The sequence below is a fragment of the Gopherus flavomarginatus genome, chromosome 9 (genome assembly GCF_025201925.1).
Source record: "Gopherus flavomarginatus isolate rGopFla2 chromosome 9, rGopFla2.mat.asm, whole genome shotgun sequence".
Lineage (NCBI taxonomy): Eukaryota > Metazoa > Chordata > Testudines > Testudinidae > Gopherus > Gopherus flavomarginatus.
This window is the reverse complement of record NC_066625.1, coordinates 7,361,699-7,378,761: the sequence shown is the minus strand read 5'-3', so window position 1 is coordinate 7,378,761 and position 17,063 is coordinate 7,361,699. Positions and strand designations below refer to the sequence as shown.

Here is a 17,063-nt window from a genome sequence, read left to right as displayed (position 1 = left end):
TAAGTAGCCCAATGGGAAGGTCGCCCCGCCCCCCGCAGCGCCCGCTAGGCCAATCAGCATGTGCGGAGGCGCCGCCGGGAGGCCCTGAGGCAGGCGGCGGGGGTACCGGCGAGTTCCCGGGTCGGTAAGGCGGCCGGGCCGGCTCCCCGCAGCCCGTGTCACGCTGGCGCCCGGGGACCCCCCCGAGATGCCGGTGCGGAGCGAGTGCTGCTGCCCGGGGGGAGCCCGGGGGCGCGGGGCCGCCGCCAGCCTGGTGCCGCCGCCCCCCATCAACACGGCGCAGCCCGGGGTCGCCACCTCCCTGCTCTACAGCGGGGCCAAGTTCCGCGGCCAGCAGCGCAGCAAGGGCAACGCCTACGAGGTGGAGGTGGTGATGCAGGTGAGCCCCGCGGGGATCCCCCGCCCCGCCTCTCGGGACCCCCCCCAGAGCACCCCCGCCCCCCTGCGGCCCCCTCCTGGAGACACCCCCCGGAGCGCCCCCTGCATCCCTTCCTGGGGTTCTCCCCTAGGGCGCCCCCGCCCCCCTGCGGCCCCCTCCTGGAGACACCCCCCAGGGCGCCCCTGCTCCCGTTCTAGGGACCCCCGGAGCGCCCCCTGCATCCCTTCCTGGGGTTCTCCCCTAGGGCGCCCCCTCTCGGGACCCCCCCAGAGCACCCCGCCCCCCTGCGGCCCCCTCCTGGAGACACCCCCCGGAGCGCCCCTGCTCCCGTCCTAGGGACCCCCGGAGCGCCCCCTGCATCCCTTCCTGGGGTTCTCCCTTAGAGTGCCCCCTCTCGGGACCCCCCCAGAGCACCCCCGCCCCCCTGCGGCCCCCCTCCTGGAGACAACCCCCCGGAGCGCCCCTGCTCCCGTCCTAGGGATCCCCCTAGAGCACCCCCTTCATCCCTTCCTGGGGTTCTCCCCTAGGGCGCCCCCTCTCGGGACCCCCCCAGAGCACCCCGCCCCCCTGCGGCCCCCTCCTGGAGACACCCCCCGGAGCGCCCCCTGCATCCCTTCCTGGGGTTCTCCCCTAGGGCGCCCCCTCTCGGGACCCCCCCCCGAGCACCCCCGCCCCCCTGCGGCCCCCTCCTGGAGACACCCCCCAGAGCACCCTCTGCTCCCGTCCTAGGGACCCCCCAGAGCACCCTCTGCATCCTTCCTGGGGTTCTCCCCTAGAGCACCCCCTCTCGGGACCCCCCCTAGAGCACCCCCGCCCCCCTGCGGCCCCCCTCCTGGAGACACCCCCCAGAGCGCCCCCTGCATCCCTTCCTGGAGTTCTCCCCTAGGGCGCCCCCCGAGGTCCCCTCTCCCAGGGACCCCCCCCAGAGCACCCTCTGCTCCCGTCCTAGGGATCCCCCCAGAGCGCCCCCTGCATCCCTTCCTGGGGTTCTTCCCTAGGGTGCCCCCTCTCAGGACCCCCGCCCCCCTGCGGCCCCCCTCCTGGAGACATCCCCCCAGAGCACCCTCTGCTCCCGTCCCAGGGATCCCCCCAGAGCACCCCCTGCATCCCTTCCTGGGATTCTCCCCTAGGGCGCCCCCTCTCGGGACCCCCCCCAGAGCACCCCCGCCCCCCTGCGGCCCCCCTCCTGGAGACACCCTCCCAGAGCGCCCCCTGCTCCCGTCCTAGGGACCCCCCAGAGTGCCCTCTGCATCCCTTCCTGGGGTTCTCCCCTAGAGCGCCCCCTCTCGGGACCCCCCCTAGAGCACCCCTGCCCCCCTGCGGCCCCCCTCCTGGAGACGCCCCCCCAGAGCACCCTCTGCATCCTTCCTGGGGTTCTCCCCTAGGGCGCCCCCCGAGGTCCCCTCTCCCAGGGACCCCCCCCGAGCACCCTCTGCTCCCGTCCCAGGGATCCCCCTAGAGCACCCCCTGCATCCCTTCCTGGGGTTCTCCCCTAGGGCGCCCCCTCTCGGGACCCCACAGGGTGCCCCCTGCGGCCCCCCTCTTGGAGACACCCCCCAGAGCACCCTCTGCTCCCGTCCTAGGGACCCCCTAGAGCGCCCCCTGCATCCCTTCCTGGGGTTCTCCCCTAGGGCGCCCCCCGAGGTCCCCTCTCCCAGGGACCCCCCCAGAGCACCCTCTGCTTCTGTCCCAGGGATCCCCCAGAGCGCCCCCTGCATCCCTTCCTGGGGTTCTCCCCTAGAGCACCTCCGCCCCCCTGCGGCCCCCCTCCTGGAGACACCCCCCCAGAGCACCCTCTGTTCCCGTCCTAGGAACCCCCTAGAGCGCCCTCTGCATCCCTTCCTGGGGTTCTCCCCTAGAGCACCTCCGCCCCCCTGCGGCCCCCCTCCTGGAGACACCCCCTAGAGCACCCTCTGCTCCTGTCCTAGGGACCCCCTAGAGCACCCCCTGCATCCCTTCCTGGGGTTCTCCCCTAGGGTGCCCCCCCTAGAGCACCCCCGCCCCCCTGCGGCCCCCCTCCTGGAGACAACCCCTGGAGCACCCTCTGTTCCTGTTCTAGGGACCCGCTAGAGCGCCCTCTGCATCCTTCCTGGGGTTCTCCCCTAGAGCACCACCTCTCGGGACCCCCCCTAGAGCACCCCCGCCCCCCTGCGGCCCCTCTCCTGGAGACACCCCCCAGAGCCCCCTCTGTTCCCATCCTAGGGACCCCCTAGAGCACCCTCTGCATCCCTTCCTGGGGTTTCCCCTAGAATGCTCCCTCCCCGGGTCCTCTCTCCTAGGGACCCCCCCAGAGCACCCCCTGCATCCCTTCCTGGGGTTCTCCCCTAGAGCACCCCCTCTCGGGTCCCCACAGGGTGCCCCCCGAGGTCCCCTCTCCTAGGGACCCCCAGAGCATCCTCTGTTCCTGTTCCAGGGACCCCTGCTAGAGCGCCCCCTGTATCTCTTCCTGGGTCCCCCCCCAAACCCTTCTAGAGTGCCCCCTCCCTGGGTCCCCTCTCCTAGGGACCCCCTAGAGCACCTTCTGTTCCCGTCCTAGGGACCCCTAGAGCACCCCCTGCATCCCTTCCTGGGGTTCTACCCTAGAGCACCCCCTCTCGGGTCCCCACAGGGTGCCCTCCGAGGTCCCCTCTCCCAGGGACCCCCCCAGAGCACTCTCTGTTCCCGTCCTAGGGACCCCCTAGAGCACCCTCTGCATCCCTTCCTGGGGTTCTCCCCTAGAGTGCCCCCTCCCCGGGTTCCCTCTCCTAGGGACCCCCAGAGCATCCTCTGTTCCCGTCCCAGGAACCCTCTAGAGCACCTCCTGCATCCCTTCCTGGGGTCCCTTCCGAACCCCTCTAGAGTGCCCCCTCCCCGGGTCCCCTCTCCTAGGGACCCCCAGAGCATTCTCTGCTCCCATCCCAGGGACTCCCCTAGAGCACCCTCTGCATCCCTTCCTGAGGTTCTCCCCTAGAGCACCCCCTCTCGGGTCCCCACAGGGTGCCTCCTGAGGTCCCCTCTCCCAGGGACCCCCCCAGAGCACCCTCTGTTCCTGTCCTAGGGACCCCCTAGAGCGCCCCCTGCATCCCTTCCTGGGGTCCCCCCCGGATCCCTCTAGAGTGCTCCCTCCCTGGGTCCCCATAAGGTGCCCCCTGGGGACCCCCAGAGCATCCTCTGCTTCCCTCCCAGGGACTCCTCTAGAGTGCCCCCCACACTTCTGGGGTCCTCAGAGCACCCCTCCTCTGGGGACCTCCTAGAGCATTCCTGCTGCCTCCTGGGGTCCTCCCCTGGGTCCCCCTAAGTGCCCCCTCCCTGGGATCCCTCAGAACACCGTCTGAGGTTCTGCCCATGGGGGTCTCCCCTAGAGCACTCTCTGTTCCCCTCCCAGCGACTTCCCCCTAGAGTGCTCCCTTGGATCATCCCCTTGGGATCCTCCCTTCTGGGGTGCCTCAGTCCACCCTAGAGTGCCTCCCATGGACCCTCATGAGCAACCCCTCCTTCTCCTCCCCCCGGGTCTGCCCCCAGTACTCCCTGTATTGCCTCTTAGGGCCTTTCTCCTAAGATCCCCCGTGTTCTCCTAGAGCAGCCCTTGGGGATCCTTTTGGGCACCCCCTGCCCCACCAGAGTCTCCCTAGAATGATGCCTGTTCCCCAGAGTGTGGACCCCACCTGAGCCCAAGCACCCACTGCCCCCTGAGGACCCTCCCCCAAAGACCACCCCATGGGGACCTCTTTCCCTAATCCCCCCATTTCACAGAGATCAGGATCCAACATCTATACATGCAATACCTCCCTCTCTCAGTTTGCAACCCCTGCTCCCTGAGATCTCCACATGGGTCCCTGTCCCTCGCAAACCTTCTCTTGCACAGACTGAGATCTACATTGTCACCAAAACACACACGCACCTGTGCGACACACACCCCTCACCAGGCACCCCTTCCCTCAGATCAGGACCTACTACCTTCTGAGACCCTTGCCTGTAGGACACTTCATTCTCAGAGATCAGTGCCTGTGAGGTGGATGTCCAGGGGAGATTAGGGACCCTTCCCACCCTACGAAGGCCTTCATGGCTCTAAATGTACCTTGGGCCAGCAGCACCTGTGAGGTGGGTCCCCCAATCCAGGCCTGCAACACAAGGGCAGCTGTAATACTGACAAGAACAAACTCTGAGCTGGGCAAGACAGGTGAGACCTCTCTAGGCACCCACCCGGCCTCCACCCCAGAGTGTCCCTGCATGAGCTAGAGCAAATCTGCTCAGCAAATGATGTCTCCCCATCATCCTTCATGGAGCAATGGGGGTAGAATGTAGTAAATGAACAAAACCCTTTGCTAGTCTGGGGGCTCATCCTTCAGCTTCAGTTGAGGAGAAAAAGCAAGCAGCTGAGATTGGTTGAGTGGGTGAGTAATAGGCTGAGTGGGTAGTTGCATGGCCAGGCCAGCCTGTATCAGGAGGGCTGGGGAGGAAACTACTTGATATTAGTCATCTGGGCGTAAGATACCCTAGACATCGGGTTTTCCAGCCACCACAGGTGGTTTGGCCCTGTGGGACTCACCCTGGGACTTCAGCTCTCCAGCCTTGAGATTCGCCGTCTCTGCGTGTCTAGTTCTGGCTCTGAAGCCTTTGGATCTTACGCTGACAAGGGAACAACAGCCATGTCTACTCCAGCGCTGCAGCTACACCGTTGTACCATAGTGTGGGCCCTTCCTTAATGCAACACTCGGGGTGTTTTCTGTTGCTGCAGTTAATCCACCTCTGCAGGCAGCAGTAGCTGAGGCCAAGTCTACAGTAAAAGTTAGGTCGACTCAGCTGTGTTGCTTAGAGATGTAAAGCTGACCAAACCCCCAGTGCTAGGTCGATGGACGTATTCTTCCATCAACCTAGCTACTGCCACTCAGGGAGGTGGATTGAACCCTCCCATCACTGTAGTGAGGATCTGCACTGGAGCAGTGCAGCATGCAACTGTAATGGTTGAAGTGTAGATGCAGAAGAAGTCTTCTGTCGACTTAGGCTGTCAGCCTAGCTGCTTCTACACTGGGAACTAGATCAGCTTAACTACGGGGCTCAGGTGTGATTCTTTCACAGCCGTCAATGAGGTTGATAAATTGTAAGTGTAGACCAGGCATTGGAGCAAACCGTAGCAATCAGTCCTGGAACAGAGTGTAGCAAGAGCAGCTGCTGGGCCCAGCTGTGCTGCAGGGATCTCTTCAAATGAGCACTTGTCTCTGCAGCCCTCCCATTCCTATTTAGAGTGATTGTTTCTCTTTGCTTTATTTTTAGTTGTAGGCGCTGGCATGATCACTTTGGGCAGAGCTGGTGAGATGTAGGGTGGGGTGTAAGTGGCAAGCCAGATATCTGATACGCTCTTGCAATAAAACATGCTGCATGTTAGAGCTCTGTTTCCAGCTGGACTGCAAAAGATCTGGAGGTTTAAATAACAAGAGCTATGATGCAGCCTGACACATTGGTCAGTGTTGTGGAATGATGTCAAAGTCCTAAGGTCAGCAGACACGAGTAGCATTTAAACCACACTGTCAATCTTCACATACAGTGCTACGTTTGTCAACAGCACAAGAGTGACCTGGAACAGCTAGCTTCAGTGGAGTCATCCTATGGCTGATCAGCTTCATTACAGCTCTTCTTCCCCCCAAAGAATACCCAGTCTTTTAGCTTAAACTCTGATGTTTCGCATGTCATCGGAGGGGCGGAGTTAACTACAATTATTCTGCATAAGTGCAGTGAAATATTTGAACTTAATTTGCTACAGATGGGAAAGATGCATCTTTGCTTTTGAGTCAGGGTTTCTCAAACTCTTCATTTGGCTTTGAGAGCTGCTCTGGTGATTTGTGGATTTCTGAGCAGAAGTTTCTAGAAATGGAAGTATCCCAGTAATTAGACACTGCATGGCAAGTAAATGGAACATTCAATCAGAAGCGGGGGAGAAATGAAGGCATTGGGAATGTGAGACAGGTATGTGTTAAGATACAGTTTGAAGAGAGGTACATGCAGACTTTTCTGGATGGCAGATATTCTAGAGAAGGCTTTTGTGTGCAGCAGTGATGGGGTTGTTTAGAAGGGACCAGGCCTTAGTGCCAGATCAGTAGAGAGAACTCATTGGGGTAGGTCACATTATGGAAGTGATGAGAGACAGATTTACTAACAGTCGCCATCAAAGCCAAGGATGAAACCAGAGTTTCTGGTGGCAAGGGAGAAAGATCTGATTGTTTGAGGATGTTCCCTCTGTTCTTGTCACTCTCAGATGTCTAGATTGCTGGTAGCATGTGGTTAGAGAGGGTGACAGACAAATCAGGAAGTCTGGCTCTGTTGATGTGCTGTGACATTGGGCAAATCACTTCACTTCCAACTCAACTTTCCCTTCTGTAAAACGGGGAAGCTTACCTATCTTTGTAAAATATTTTGAGATCCTTGGGTGAAAGGTGCTATACAAGTAGAACATATTATTAATTAGTTGAAAGCACATGAGACATTCCCCAGCCTGCTTGCAGAAAAGGTGAAGTGGATACCCCTAAATGATTCTCTGCTGAGCTCAGATACCACTGTGTAATCAATGTGAATGACCTATGAACAAAGCTGGGCAATGCAGTTCTATGCCATCCTTAACAGAGCTGAGAGCAAAGTGCATTAGGCCAATTTAGGGATCTTGTTCCTGGATACACATGCTTACAGATTTTGTGCTCTCTGTCCTAGCATGTGGATATGGAAAACTCCTATCTTTGTGGATACTTGAAGATTAAAGGCCTTACAGAGGTGAGCAAGTGTTACTGAACTCCTTTTCTGTACTCCATGGGAATGAAGGGCAGCCTCTGCTTCGGTTTCTGGCCAAAGGTATGAAGGTCTGTGAGGTTGAGCCCATAATTAAGACTGTTGGGTATTTTAACCCCTTTTCTGTGTTTTTTTTTACACAGTGTAAACCAAGTATACATGGCTTTGTAGCAACTTATTTAAAAATTGTTTTCACTTGCTGTCAGCTCACAAGGGCTGAGCTGAAGTGGACCTGACTTTGCCATCACCATTTAATTGGCTGTGTGTGTATCTTTGTTGCCCCAAACCTCCAGACAAGCCAGATCTTCCTGAAGTTCTTCTTTCCACACCTTTCATGTAGGACCTGCCTGTATTAACAGCTGACCTCTCAGGCATTCAGCAAGACGACTGGTTTAACATGCAGATTATCAGGTTTCTTTCTACCTCTGCATTCCTTTCCTCACGAGCTTCTCCTGACACAGGCTCCTTATTTCAGCTGATGGTACACGATGGCTCACTGCTGTTGTGGAGCTCGCGGAGAGTTTCCACACAGTGGAACTCTAAAGTATGTCATAGTTTCAACATACGTGAGCAGGGGAAGCCCATCCAACCTAATTCTTCTGTATGTCTTTGGCTGATCTCTGTCACTGTTTTCTTGAAGTATCAGAGGGGTAGCTGTGTTTGTCTGGGTCTGTAAAAAGCGACAGAGTCCTGTGGCACCTTATAGACTAACAGACGTATTGGAGCATGAGCTTTCGTTGGTGACGAAGTGAGTATTCATCCACGAAAGCTCATGCTCCAATACGTCTGTTAGTCTATAAGGTGCCACAGGAGACTGTCGCTTTTTCTTTAATTTCACCGTCATCCCTTCTCAAGGAGCAAATTAAAGGTGTGGGGAGTCAGCAGACAGATTGCGGGCGAGGGGACCAGTGTAGGACAGATGAATGGAAGAAATGGGCTATGGGAGAGAGATGGGAAGGGACATCCTGTTAGAAGTGTCTGGAACGGGATGAAATAAGGTGCAAAGCAGAAAGAGGGGGACATCAGACCAAACTCTCCGACCACCTTGGGGGGGTTTGATGCTGACGTGTCATTGTTTGCTGAAATGCTAGCCGGTGTCTGAGTGTCTCTCCTCTCCTACGCAGGATCTAGGTTTGTGTTTTTTGTTTTGTTGTTGGCAAAATTCCTTAATCTTTAATCGTTTTTACCCTCCTCCTAGGAATACCCGACCCTTACCACTTTCTTTGAAGGGGAGATAATCAGTAAAAAACACCCCTTCTTAACACGGAAATGGGATGCAGATGAAGACGTCGATCGTAAACACTGGGTAATTAAACACATTGGCAACCAACTACAGATCTAAAACCAACCCAAGCATGTTACCTGTTTAAAGGGGATAAGCAAAGGATTTTTTAAAAAAGAAACAATTAAGGCTTTGTTGTGGTGTATCTTTGTTGTTGATATACAAAGACAGCCTGAAAAGTTCTCTCCTTAGGCTTTACTCCTGGTCGCTTTCTCCCATAGGGATTCTTTCCTTTCCTTTTTTTTCACTCCTACTAATGTAACTCCACTGATGTCGCTGCACCAGTGCAAAGCCCTGGTGTGGACACTCTGTATTGGTGAAAAAAATGACTGGCACCAGCATGACTCAGCTGTTTTGAAGCGGGGGGGATCTCGTCTGGCACAAGTCGCTCTTTACCCAAGTGAAGCACTAGTGATTTCCAGCAGTGCAGTGACATCTGTTCTGTTATGTCCATGCAAGAATCACCCATGTAGACAAGCTCATAGATCAGGAATGTCAGTTCTGACCTTCCCTGGCTTGGCTGGAGGATTTCTTTGCAGACTTTACAAGTGCTGTTGGTCTCTTCCACTCCACTCCCCCCAGGCCTTACTCCAGATGTGTTCCTGAGAACGAATGATAATGATCTTCTGGCTGATGGGACCACATCTGGAGTAAGGCCTAGGGGGAGTGGAGTGGAAGAGATCAACCAATTCCAGTTAAGGAGGAGAAATTTCTGCCTCTCGGTTCCTAATGGAACATAGTACTTGTGCTGAGGGAGAGGTAGGCTCAGGGATTTCTGCCAGTCACCCTCCTGTGGGGGGGGGGGGGGGGCTTCTCCCTCCTCACTGAGGGTGGATTCCACATGTATGCCGGTGTACCTCTCTTGGGCACCAATCCCTTACCATCTTCACGGCAGTGAGTTTCATGTCTCTACCCAATGAGTATAAGGAGCGGCTGTGTGTTTCGCAGCTGAAGCTGATTATACCCCAGTCTCACTTGCAGGTTGATTGAAGTCATTTCACAAACTGTGGCACGCCTTAGACATTGGAGCTGCCTCTCTCCTGTAGGGAGGGATGAAGGGACGTTGGATTTCTGCTGTCAAATATTTTTGAGTTTTGTCATTAACATTAAAAATGTTCTGTATTGCTGGTGAAAGGTGCTAGCTTGACAGTGCTGGAAACTGAGAACCTTTAACACAGAGGTCCCCCAAAATGTAGGGTGGGGCCCCCTGGGGGGTGCGGAGGAATGTTCAGGGGTGGTGCGCCAGGGCCCGGGCCATCCCACACAGAGGGCAGGGAGGGAGCGCTATGCCGCCCCCCTCTGCCTTGCACTTGGCTGCGGCTTCGCACCTGGCCCAGCCCCGCTTCCTCCCCCAGCCTCATCCCCCTTATTGTACATGTTCCTCCCCCACCCTGGGAGCCATGGCCCCACTCCCATCTCTGGCTTGGGGGGGCACCCTGAAAAGTTTTGGGACCACTGCTTTAACAGAACAGTTACAGGGGGAGTAGCTGTAAGGGTGCGATCTTCAGCCACTTCAGGAGAGAACACGGGGAGTTCTGATTCCATGGCCCATTCCATCCCTAGTGCCCCTGCTGTGACTTGCCAGAAGAGGGCCCAGTAGCAGTGGTGGTTTTGATATGGATGCCTGCCCTGGATCAAGGCGAGTTGGCTAGCTAGACTGACTTGAATCTGTGATGCAATGGCTTAGAAATCATAAATTGCCAAACTTGGGGATAAAAACAAAAAATCCTACTGGATCATCCATTTCCCATTCCTGCCAGTGCAGGGTGCAGTTCCCAGAGACTCTTACCTGGTAACACGTTCTTCACTTCATAAACTCTGCTCACTGAAAGTCGGCTGTGCTCTAGGAATTGATTTTTGTGTGTTCTGTACTTTCAGGGGAAATTCCAGGCCTTTTACCAGTACGCGAAAACATTTAACTCGGATGATTTTGATTATGAGGATTTGAAGAACGGGGACTATGTCTTCATGAGGTGGAAGGTAAAAATCTCCCTGTAGATGTGTGTCCCCCAGCCAGCTGGTCTGAAACTGCCAATACTTAGAACATGAAACACATGGGCGCTGCATACAGAATGAAATTCCAGGAAGGGTGTCTCTGTAGCAACATGCATCTGAGGAAGTGGGTATTCACCCACGAAAGCTCATGCTCCAAAACGTCTGTTAGTCTATAAGGTGCCACAGGATTCTTTGCTGCTTTTACAACACTAAGAATGTATCCCTCCTTGTTTGAGAGAGACATAAACATCTTAAAAATGGCACTTCTGTCAAGTTATTCTGCACCACTCCACACATGTAGGTAGCTGGAAGGAATAAGAGACTTTTTTGGCTGTGTGTTTTTGACACACTGTATAGCCAATTTCATTGTTTCCACTGGGTAGCTAAGTCTGTTTCCTCCCACTTATGTGGGTCTTTCATGCTGTTACAGTGGGAGAAAATCGCTGCCTTTAAAAATAGGAAAATGTGATTGTCAAAGCACAAATTGGCAGGTGAAAGAGCTGAAATGATTTCTAATGTGTTCTTTAAAACAGGTTGGTTGCAAATGGACAGTGTCCCTTTAAGACCGTTGTAGTGGAGCTCTTGTGAAAGGGTACAATGGTCACTATATACGTGCTGAATAGTCCTGGGGTCCATGCTGGTGTGACTCAAATGAGTTCACCGCTATGAAATACTCACTTGGCATCTTTCTCTGCTCAGTTTCCAGAGCCCAGCCCCTCTAACTTGTGACAAGTGCAAATCTGGACCCCAGGACTACCAAGAGGCAAAGGTTCAAACCCATTTTAAATACAAACCCTTGTTACCTTTTGTGCAGGAGCAGTTCCTAGTCCCAGATCACACAATCAAAGACATCAGCGGTGCTTCCTTTGCTGGGTTTTATTACATCAGCTTCCAGAAGTCTGCGGCATCCATAGAGGGCTATTACTACCACAGGAGTTCAGAATGGTAAGGAGAGCTTCCTTCCCGTCTACAGGCTGAAGGATGCTGGCAGTGTCTGGGCTCCTGTCATGTCACAGCCCTGGGATTGGATGTAGGACCTTACAATGGTCTACCAGCCCTACTCTCAGCCCCTGACATCTGAAACTCGGGCTGGCGTGGAGAGAGAGTTTCTACACAGTATGTGCTTAGGTCAGCTGTAGGTGCCAGCACCGAAAGTGGTGTCATGTTTGTCGCTCTGTCTGACAGCTCAGCCCGTTCACATACCTGTCACTAGCCACGGAGCACAGTAAAATCGAGGTCAGAAGATCTGAAGTGGAGAGGTCAGGCAGCTGTTGGTGAATTACTGCTAAATACTATTGCTACATGTCAAAAGCTTTTCTTTCCCTCCTTCTGCTTGTCTGGCATCATACTTACCGTATGCTACCCGAGTGACTCATTCTTCAGCTGCCCGCTGTTGAGAGGAAGCCGTGACTTGTGTTACACATGATGGCATAGCGAAGAACGCTCAGCATCTTGAGATTAAAATACTGTCTCTGTGATGCTGGCGATTCCCTTTTAACCTCTTCAGGATTGACTTTCGGGATGTTTCCCTTCCCAGCTTGCCCTGTTAGCATGGTGTGCTGATGCCCAGTGTCGGTCACTTAGTTGCAGGGCTCACTAGCAGGTCAGAGTCATGGGCTCATGGCTGCCTCCTGGACTTGGCTCTTGCTGGATGCAGAGGCTATGCGGGCACTGTTAGATGCTGTGAATAGGGTTTTCTTACTGGCTATAGAGCTGTCCTTATATTAATATCCCCATCTTGGTAACACCATCTCAATAACGGATGTCAAGCCATGTGAGTAGCTCCTAACTTGACCCCTTCAGTAATTCCATGCATACAGCAGGTGCTGGCTTCCTGAACAGCTATCCCCCCCTTCCATCTTTACTATCCGGAAATCTCTGTAGTTCATGGGGAGGGAATGGAGGAACCACTGTGCAAGAGGCTCTTCCCAGAGCCAAACTGCTGGCCATGCCTGTGCTACACTGCTACGGCCATGGTGCACTTTGCTTCTAGCAACATGCTCTCCTGATCAGTGGCGCAGAGGCTGCCTGTGGGTTTGGTAAGATTGTGTTCTCTGCACTAGCAAGTCACAAGCCTCTCTCATACTTGCTCCCATGCTAGGGTAAAAGAGACGGGAGGGGGGGATGACAGCAATACAGTCTTGCCACTCCAGGATTGGCCTCCTCTGTACTACTTGTTCTGCTCATCTCCTGTGACTTGAGCTTCTATGCACCCAACATTCTGCATCTGCCCTGGGTAGGACCAACTGAAAAGCAGGCATCTGTGGAGGAGGCAGGCAAGGACCTTTTGAAAAGAGAGCGAAGAGTGTTCTCCCAGCTAACAGTTCTGCTGTTACAACCTTCAGTTAGGTTTCATTCATTTCATCCCAGTCTGCAGAGCCTCTGCCAAGGACGCATGGTGAGCAGGCAAGTCAGGGTGCTGGCTCTCCATTGCTAGATAGCTTGAAAAGACTATTAGCCCTGTATTTTTAGCAATATTAGGGAAGTAAGCAATGGCCAGAGCTGTTAGGTGATTGTGAATGGATGGGAAGTCTGCACAGCGATGAATGAAACGGTCTGAGAGTTTGAGAGCCCTTGATGCGGGTGCAGCTTTTTCTTTCCGGATGTAATGAATGCGTCACACGTTAATTTGAAAGTGTCTTGTGAATTGCAGCAAAATACAACCAGCTGTAGACAATCCAAAGTGATGGGGCTGAAAATCGGGATTAAATCAAAGAGGCACGTTTTAGAGCTTGCGTCCATTCTGAAGTTGAATGGTCAGATCCTAAAGTGTAAGCAGCTGACGAGATGCAGAGCTCAGGGGAAGGTCGAAAGGGGAAATGGCTCATTGTGTCTTGTCATTATCTTCCCTGTTTTTCCTTCCTCTCAGGTATCAGTCTCTGAATCTAACTCATGTCCCTGAGCACAGTGCACCCATTTATGAGTTCCGATGACAGGCGGACAGAATGGTACCAAGTGAAAACAACCCGGGCAGGAGAGAGTGTGATCTGCCACGAGAGAGATGTCCCTGTCGGAGTGGGGGGACACGCGCTTCTCTTCTGCCCAACGGACTTGTGAAAGAAAGCATGAATGTCAGCTCATCCGACCCAAGGAGCATGGCTGCAGGAGCTGGAGTCTCCCTCCTGCCAAATGGCAATTTGATCTTTAATCTGGTTTTAAAGCTACCTTTAAATGCACTTTCTTTTTGCACAGCTAGTTTCTTTATCACTGAAATTCCTCCTCACCCCCTTCTGGAAGTTTGGTCCTAGCTGGAATCAATACCTTCTCCTCTGAGTAATAAGAAAACATAAGCTCAGCACTTATGGTTTCATGTTACATCCTAGTATGGGTTGAAATACAAAGAACTGTGGCTGTTCACATTTGTCACTCTGTCTGACAGCTCTGCCACTTCCAGAGCCTGGCGTGTCAATGCATGAGTGAGGCTTTGCCTAGTGGAGAGAACTGCTGATCTGCAGAGTCCACTGCAGAAGCATTTGGCTGAGACAGACAAGTCTTGAAGACCTAATGAATCTCCAGCTCATACTGGCTAATGAGGTTAGCCGGAGCTGCAGATCTCTCAGGAACGCTAGCCACTTCTGAGCTGCAGGCTGTTCCTTTGTCTTGATATGCCACGGGGAATAGATTAAGTGTAAAGACTTCCAGGCCTTCAGTAGACGTGGATCTGAGCTCTGCTTACTAAGTGTATATTTGCTCTTTACTTAAGGGTAAAAAAAATAAAAAAAAAAAATATTTTTATGGTTCCTCTTCCCAAGGACCCTATGGCAAATGCACAATTATTCAGAATTACATTTTACTGTTTTCACATTGAAAACCGTGAATGTCTACATTAGTTTTTTATATATATGTATGTAATCAACCAGCAGCTTTGGAAAAATCATCCTGGTACAAGTGTTTAGCAGCATTGCAGAAATGATGCTAGGGAACTGTTTAGCATTTGTACCTACTTTTCGTGCTACACCAACATCACTGCTTGATACCTGTATACCAGGCAAAACGAAAAAAACCAACAAAAAGAACAGTGGCTGTCCTACAACTTTGAAACGTTCAAGTGAAATAACTTAAGGCTTGTGTGCCAAAGTGTGTGCGTGTATGTGTGGGGGGAGGTTTTTTTAAAAGACATTTTAAAAGTTGGCATCAGTTGTATATTTAATATGATACTCTATGCGTGCAGGGCTTTTGTGAGACAACTTACCTTGCTTTTTCTGCCTGTTTTATTTAATACAAAAAAAAAAAGCTATTAAGAAAAGGGAGATTTGTACCAACAGAGCAAATCATTTTTAAAGAATGTTTGCCACTTGCAATCAAAAAGCAAAGCCCTTCACTTATGGAGTGCAAAGTTGCTTTTATAACTAACTTTTCCTTTTCACAGTGTCCGTATTGTATTTTGCAGAGGCTGAGTTGATAGTTTAAGCCTTAATGACAAAGCATTCAGGTCTCAGTGGGCTCACTTTGTATATTCCACATTGGGAACTTGGTTTATTTTGCTTAAGAAAACGAACCAGTTTAATTTGCTCGGTGACATAATAGTCAAAGCTTTGTCCTGTGGCCCTGTTTACCCTAGCTGTACCCCAGCTTCAAGACGCATTTGGGAAAAGTTGCCTAAACAGGCAAGGAGTAGGTTTCCATCTTAAAGGTTAGATGGGAAACCACCTGGTGTATTGAAAAAGGTGGAGGATGAGGGAACTTAACTTCTTGTAGGTCTTGATGGAAAGCAACGGTGAAGTTAAAAAATGGCTAGAAGACACATGCTGAAATGATCTCTGATAACAGCCAGAGGGCAGAGTGGGTGAGAGAAGTGTCTTGTCTAGGTCCACTATTCTGATGACACAATGATTGAATAAGGCGCCTTGGCAGTACAGGGGCTGCTGGCTCACTCCTGTGTACTAGGAGGGGTTTGTCTTATTTCAGAGAAGGCAGTTGTGGCCACAAAATCTGAATGGAGCATTTTTCTCTTTTCCAGAGAAAAGATCAGGCCCATCTGTGGTAACGCCTCCTTAGACCCTTTTAACAAAAATTAAATTTGCAAGTACTTTTAATCTGTTAGTGGTTTGTGTGCCTCTGCAGTGGTGTGCAATATTGTCACTGATACCCAAACCCATCACTATGACATTTGTATGACAATTAGAATTAGGCTTTAACTTTAAAAACTGTGGTGGACATATGCAGAAACCGGGTTGCAGGAGGTCCCTGGGGTCATCTAATAATCAGGAAGCTCTCCTAATGTGTTCCCTAAACCACTGAGACTTGGTGTTTTTGAGAGGGATTTGGGACAGAGGGGGCTCTTTTCCCCCTCACATAAAGCATATTTCAGCTGAAATCCAAAAGTTGCAAAGGAATGAAATTTTTTTTAAAGGATTATCTTACATTCAGAAAAGGAGAAGCTTTTATTCTCTAAAGCCTTGATTTGCTTGTTTTTTTCTTCTGAAACTGTTTAAGCTAAGAGGAAATGCTCTTAATTACGTTGCATTGTGGTGAAAGAAAACTAACAAGGTGAGACTTCTTGGGGAGAGTAAGTGGGAGGGTGGGTCTTTGAATCTTGTGAAAGTTTAAAAAAAAAAACAAAACTAACATGAGTGCAGAGTCCAAGTATATTTATGATTAATTGTGGAAAAGAGACTGGGAGAAGTATTTTGCAGAGCTATCAACGTCCAAATTAAAAAGAAATGTATTTTAAGGAGCGCTTGTTTGTGTGTTTGTAAATTAAAGCAATTCTTGTTTCATAGGAACAGCAAGTTGAATCTTGCTGATCAAGCTTTATGGCTGGAGAATCCAATAAGCCACTGATTGTCTTAAGTGAATTACCCTGGCTTTAATTGGAATAGCTTATTTTCTGTTTGCCATTCTAACAATCAAATTATCATAGTGAGAAAGTTCTCTGTAAAACTCTTCCCGATTGTTAGCTTTATATAAAGCTTCTAAGTATGTGCACCTAAGCCTCCTCCTTTCTTGGCTGCTTTCTCAAAGCAACAATGGCTGACTGGCAGCTGAAAAGTCTGATGCCCTCTCCCAAACACAGTGGTCCAGGCCTTAAAGATACAGTACTGACAGCACAGTTCTTACAGCTCCACACATCAAACCTGGAACATGGCCACTTCAGGAAAATTAGCTCTGTGGTTAGTTTACATATCTTGCTGTTCTGGTTTATATAATTTATTTTTATTTTCCTTTCCTGGAAAGCCTGAAAGGTGTGTTTTTTGTTTTTTGGTTTTTTTGTGGCTTAGGAATAGAGTCATGTTTGCTGACTAGAATAACAATATCCATCTGTTTGCATTTGCTGTTTCTTTAGTGGTTGTGAAGAGAGGTGCTAACATTATCTTCTTGGAACCCATGGTCACTTTTCGACAAATGCTGGTTTTCCTCCACCATGGCATCCTGTTTAAAGTTTCAGAGCTGTGTGACTAAATCCAGATGTTAATGGGATACCATCTAAACCCTTAGCAGTTAAAAAAGACTTAATTTTAATACATTTACAATCAGGCTAGTTCTCATATAGCACCATCATATTGGAGTACATTTATGTTGTTTGAAGGACACAGCTGACAATGGGCTACTTGAACACATAGGGGTTAATGTTTGGCCAGTCTAAATCTAACTAGGCCTAGTATTGTAAGCAACTATCAAACTAATTAAATTTGTAATCAACTTTCTTGG

General features: G+C 51.5%; 1 protein-coding gene across 1 annotated transcript; it reads left to right on the top strand.

Annotated features, from left to right (window-relative positions):
- The first annotated feature begins 76 nt into the window (after positions 1–76).
- On the top strand, positions 77–16,086 carry GID4 (GID complex subunit 4 homolog). Its single transcript, XM_050967882.1, has 6 exons — positions 77–379; positions 7,061–7,120; positions 8,334–8,441; positions 10,296–10,397; positions 11,227–11,357; positions 13,282–16,086. Exons 1-6 carry the CDS (start codon positions 188–190, stop codon positions 13,343–13,345), a joined length of 657 nt encoding a protein of 218 aa, XP_050823839.1. The 5' UTR covers positions 77–187; the 3' UTR covers positions 13,346–16,086.
- Positions 16,087–17,063: the final 977 nt, after the last annotated feature.

Excerpts from the sequence above, each read along its gene's own strand:
- GID4 (XM_050967882.1), top strand. The coding sequence starts at position 188 with ATGCCGGTGCGGAGCGAGTGCTGCTGCCCGGGGGGAGCCCGGGGGCGC. Across the intron at positions 380-7,060 it reads AGGTGGAGGTGGTGATGCAG|CATGTGGATATGGAAAACTC; the intron begins GTGAGCCCCGCG and ends TCTCTGTCCTAG. Across the intron at positions 11,358-13,281 it reads TACCACAGGAGTTCAGAATG|GTATCAGTCTCTGAATCTAA; the intron begins GTAAGGAGAGCT and ends CCTTCCTCTCAG.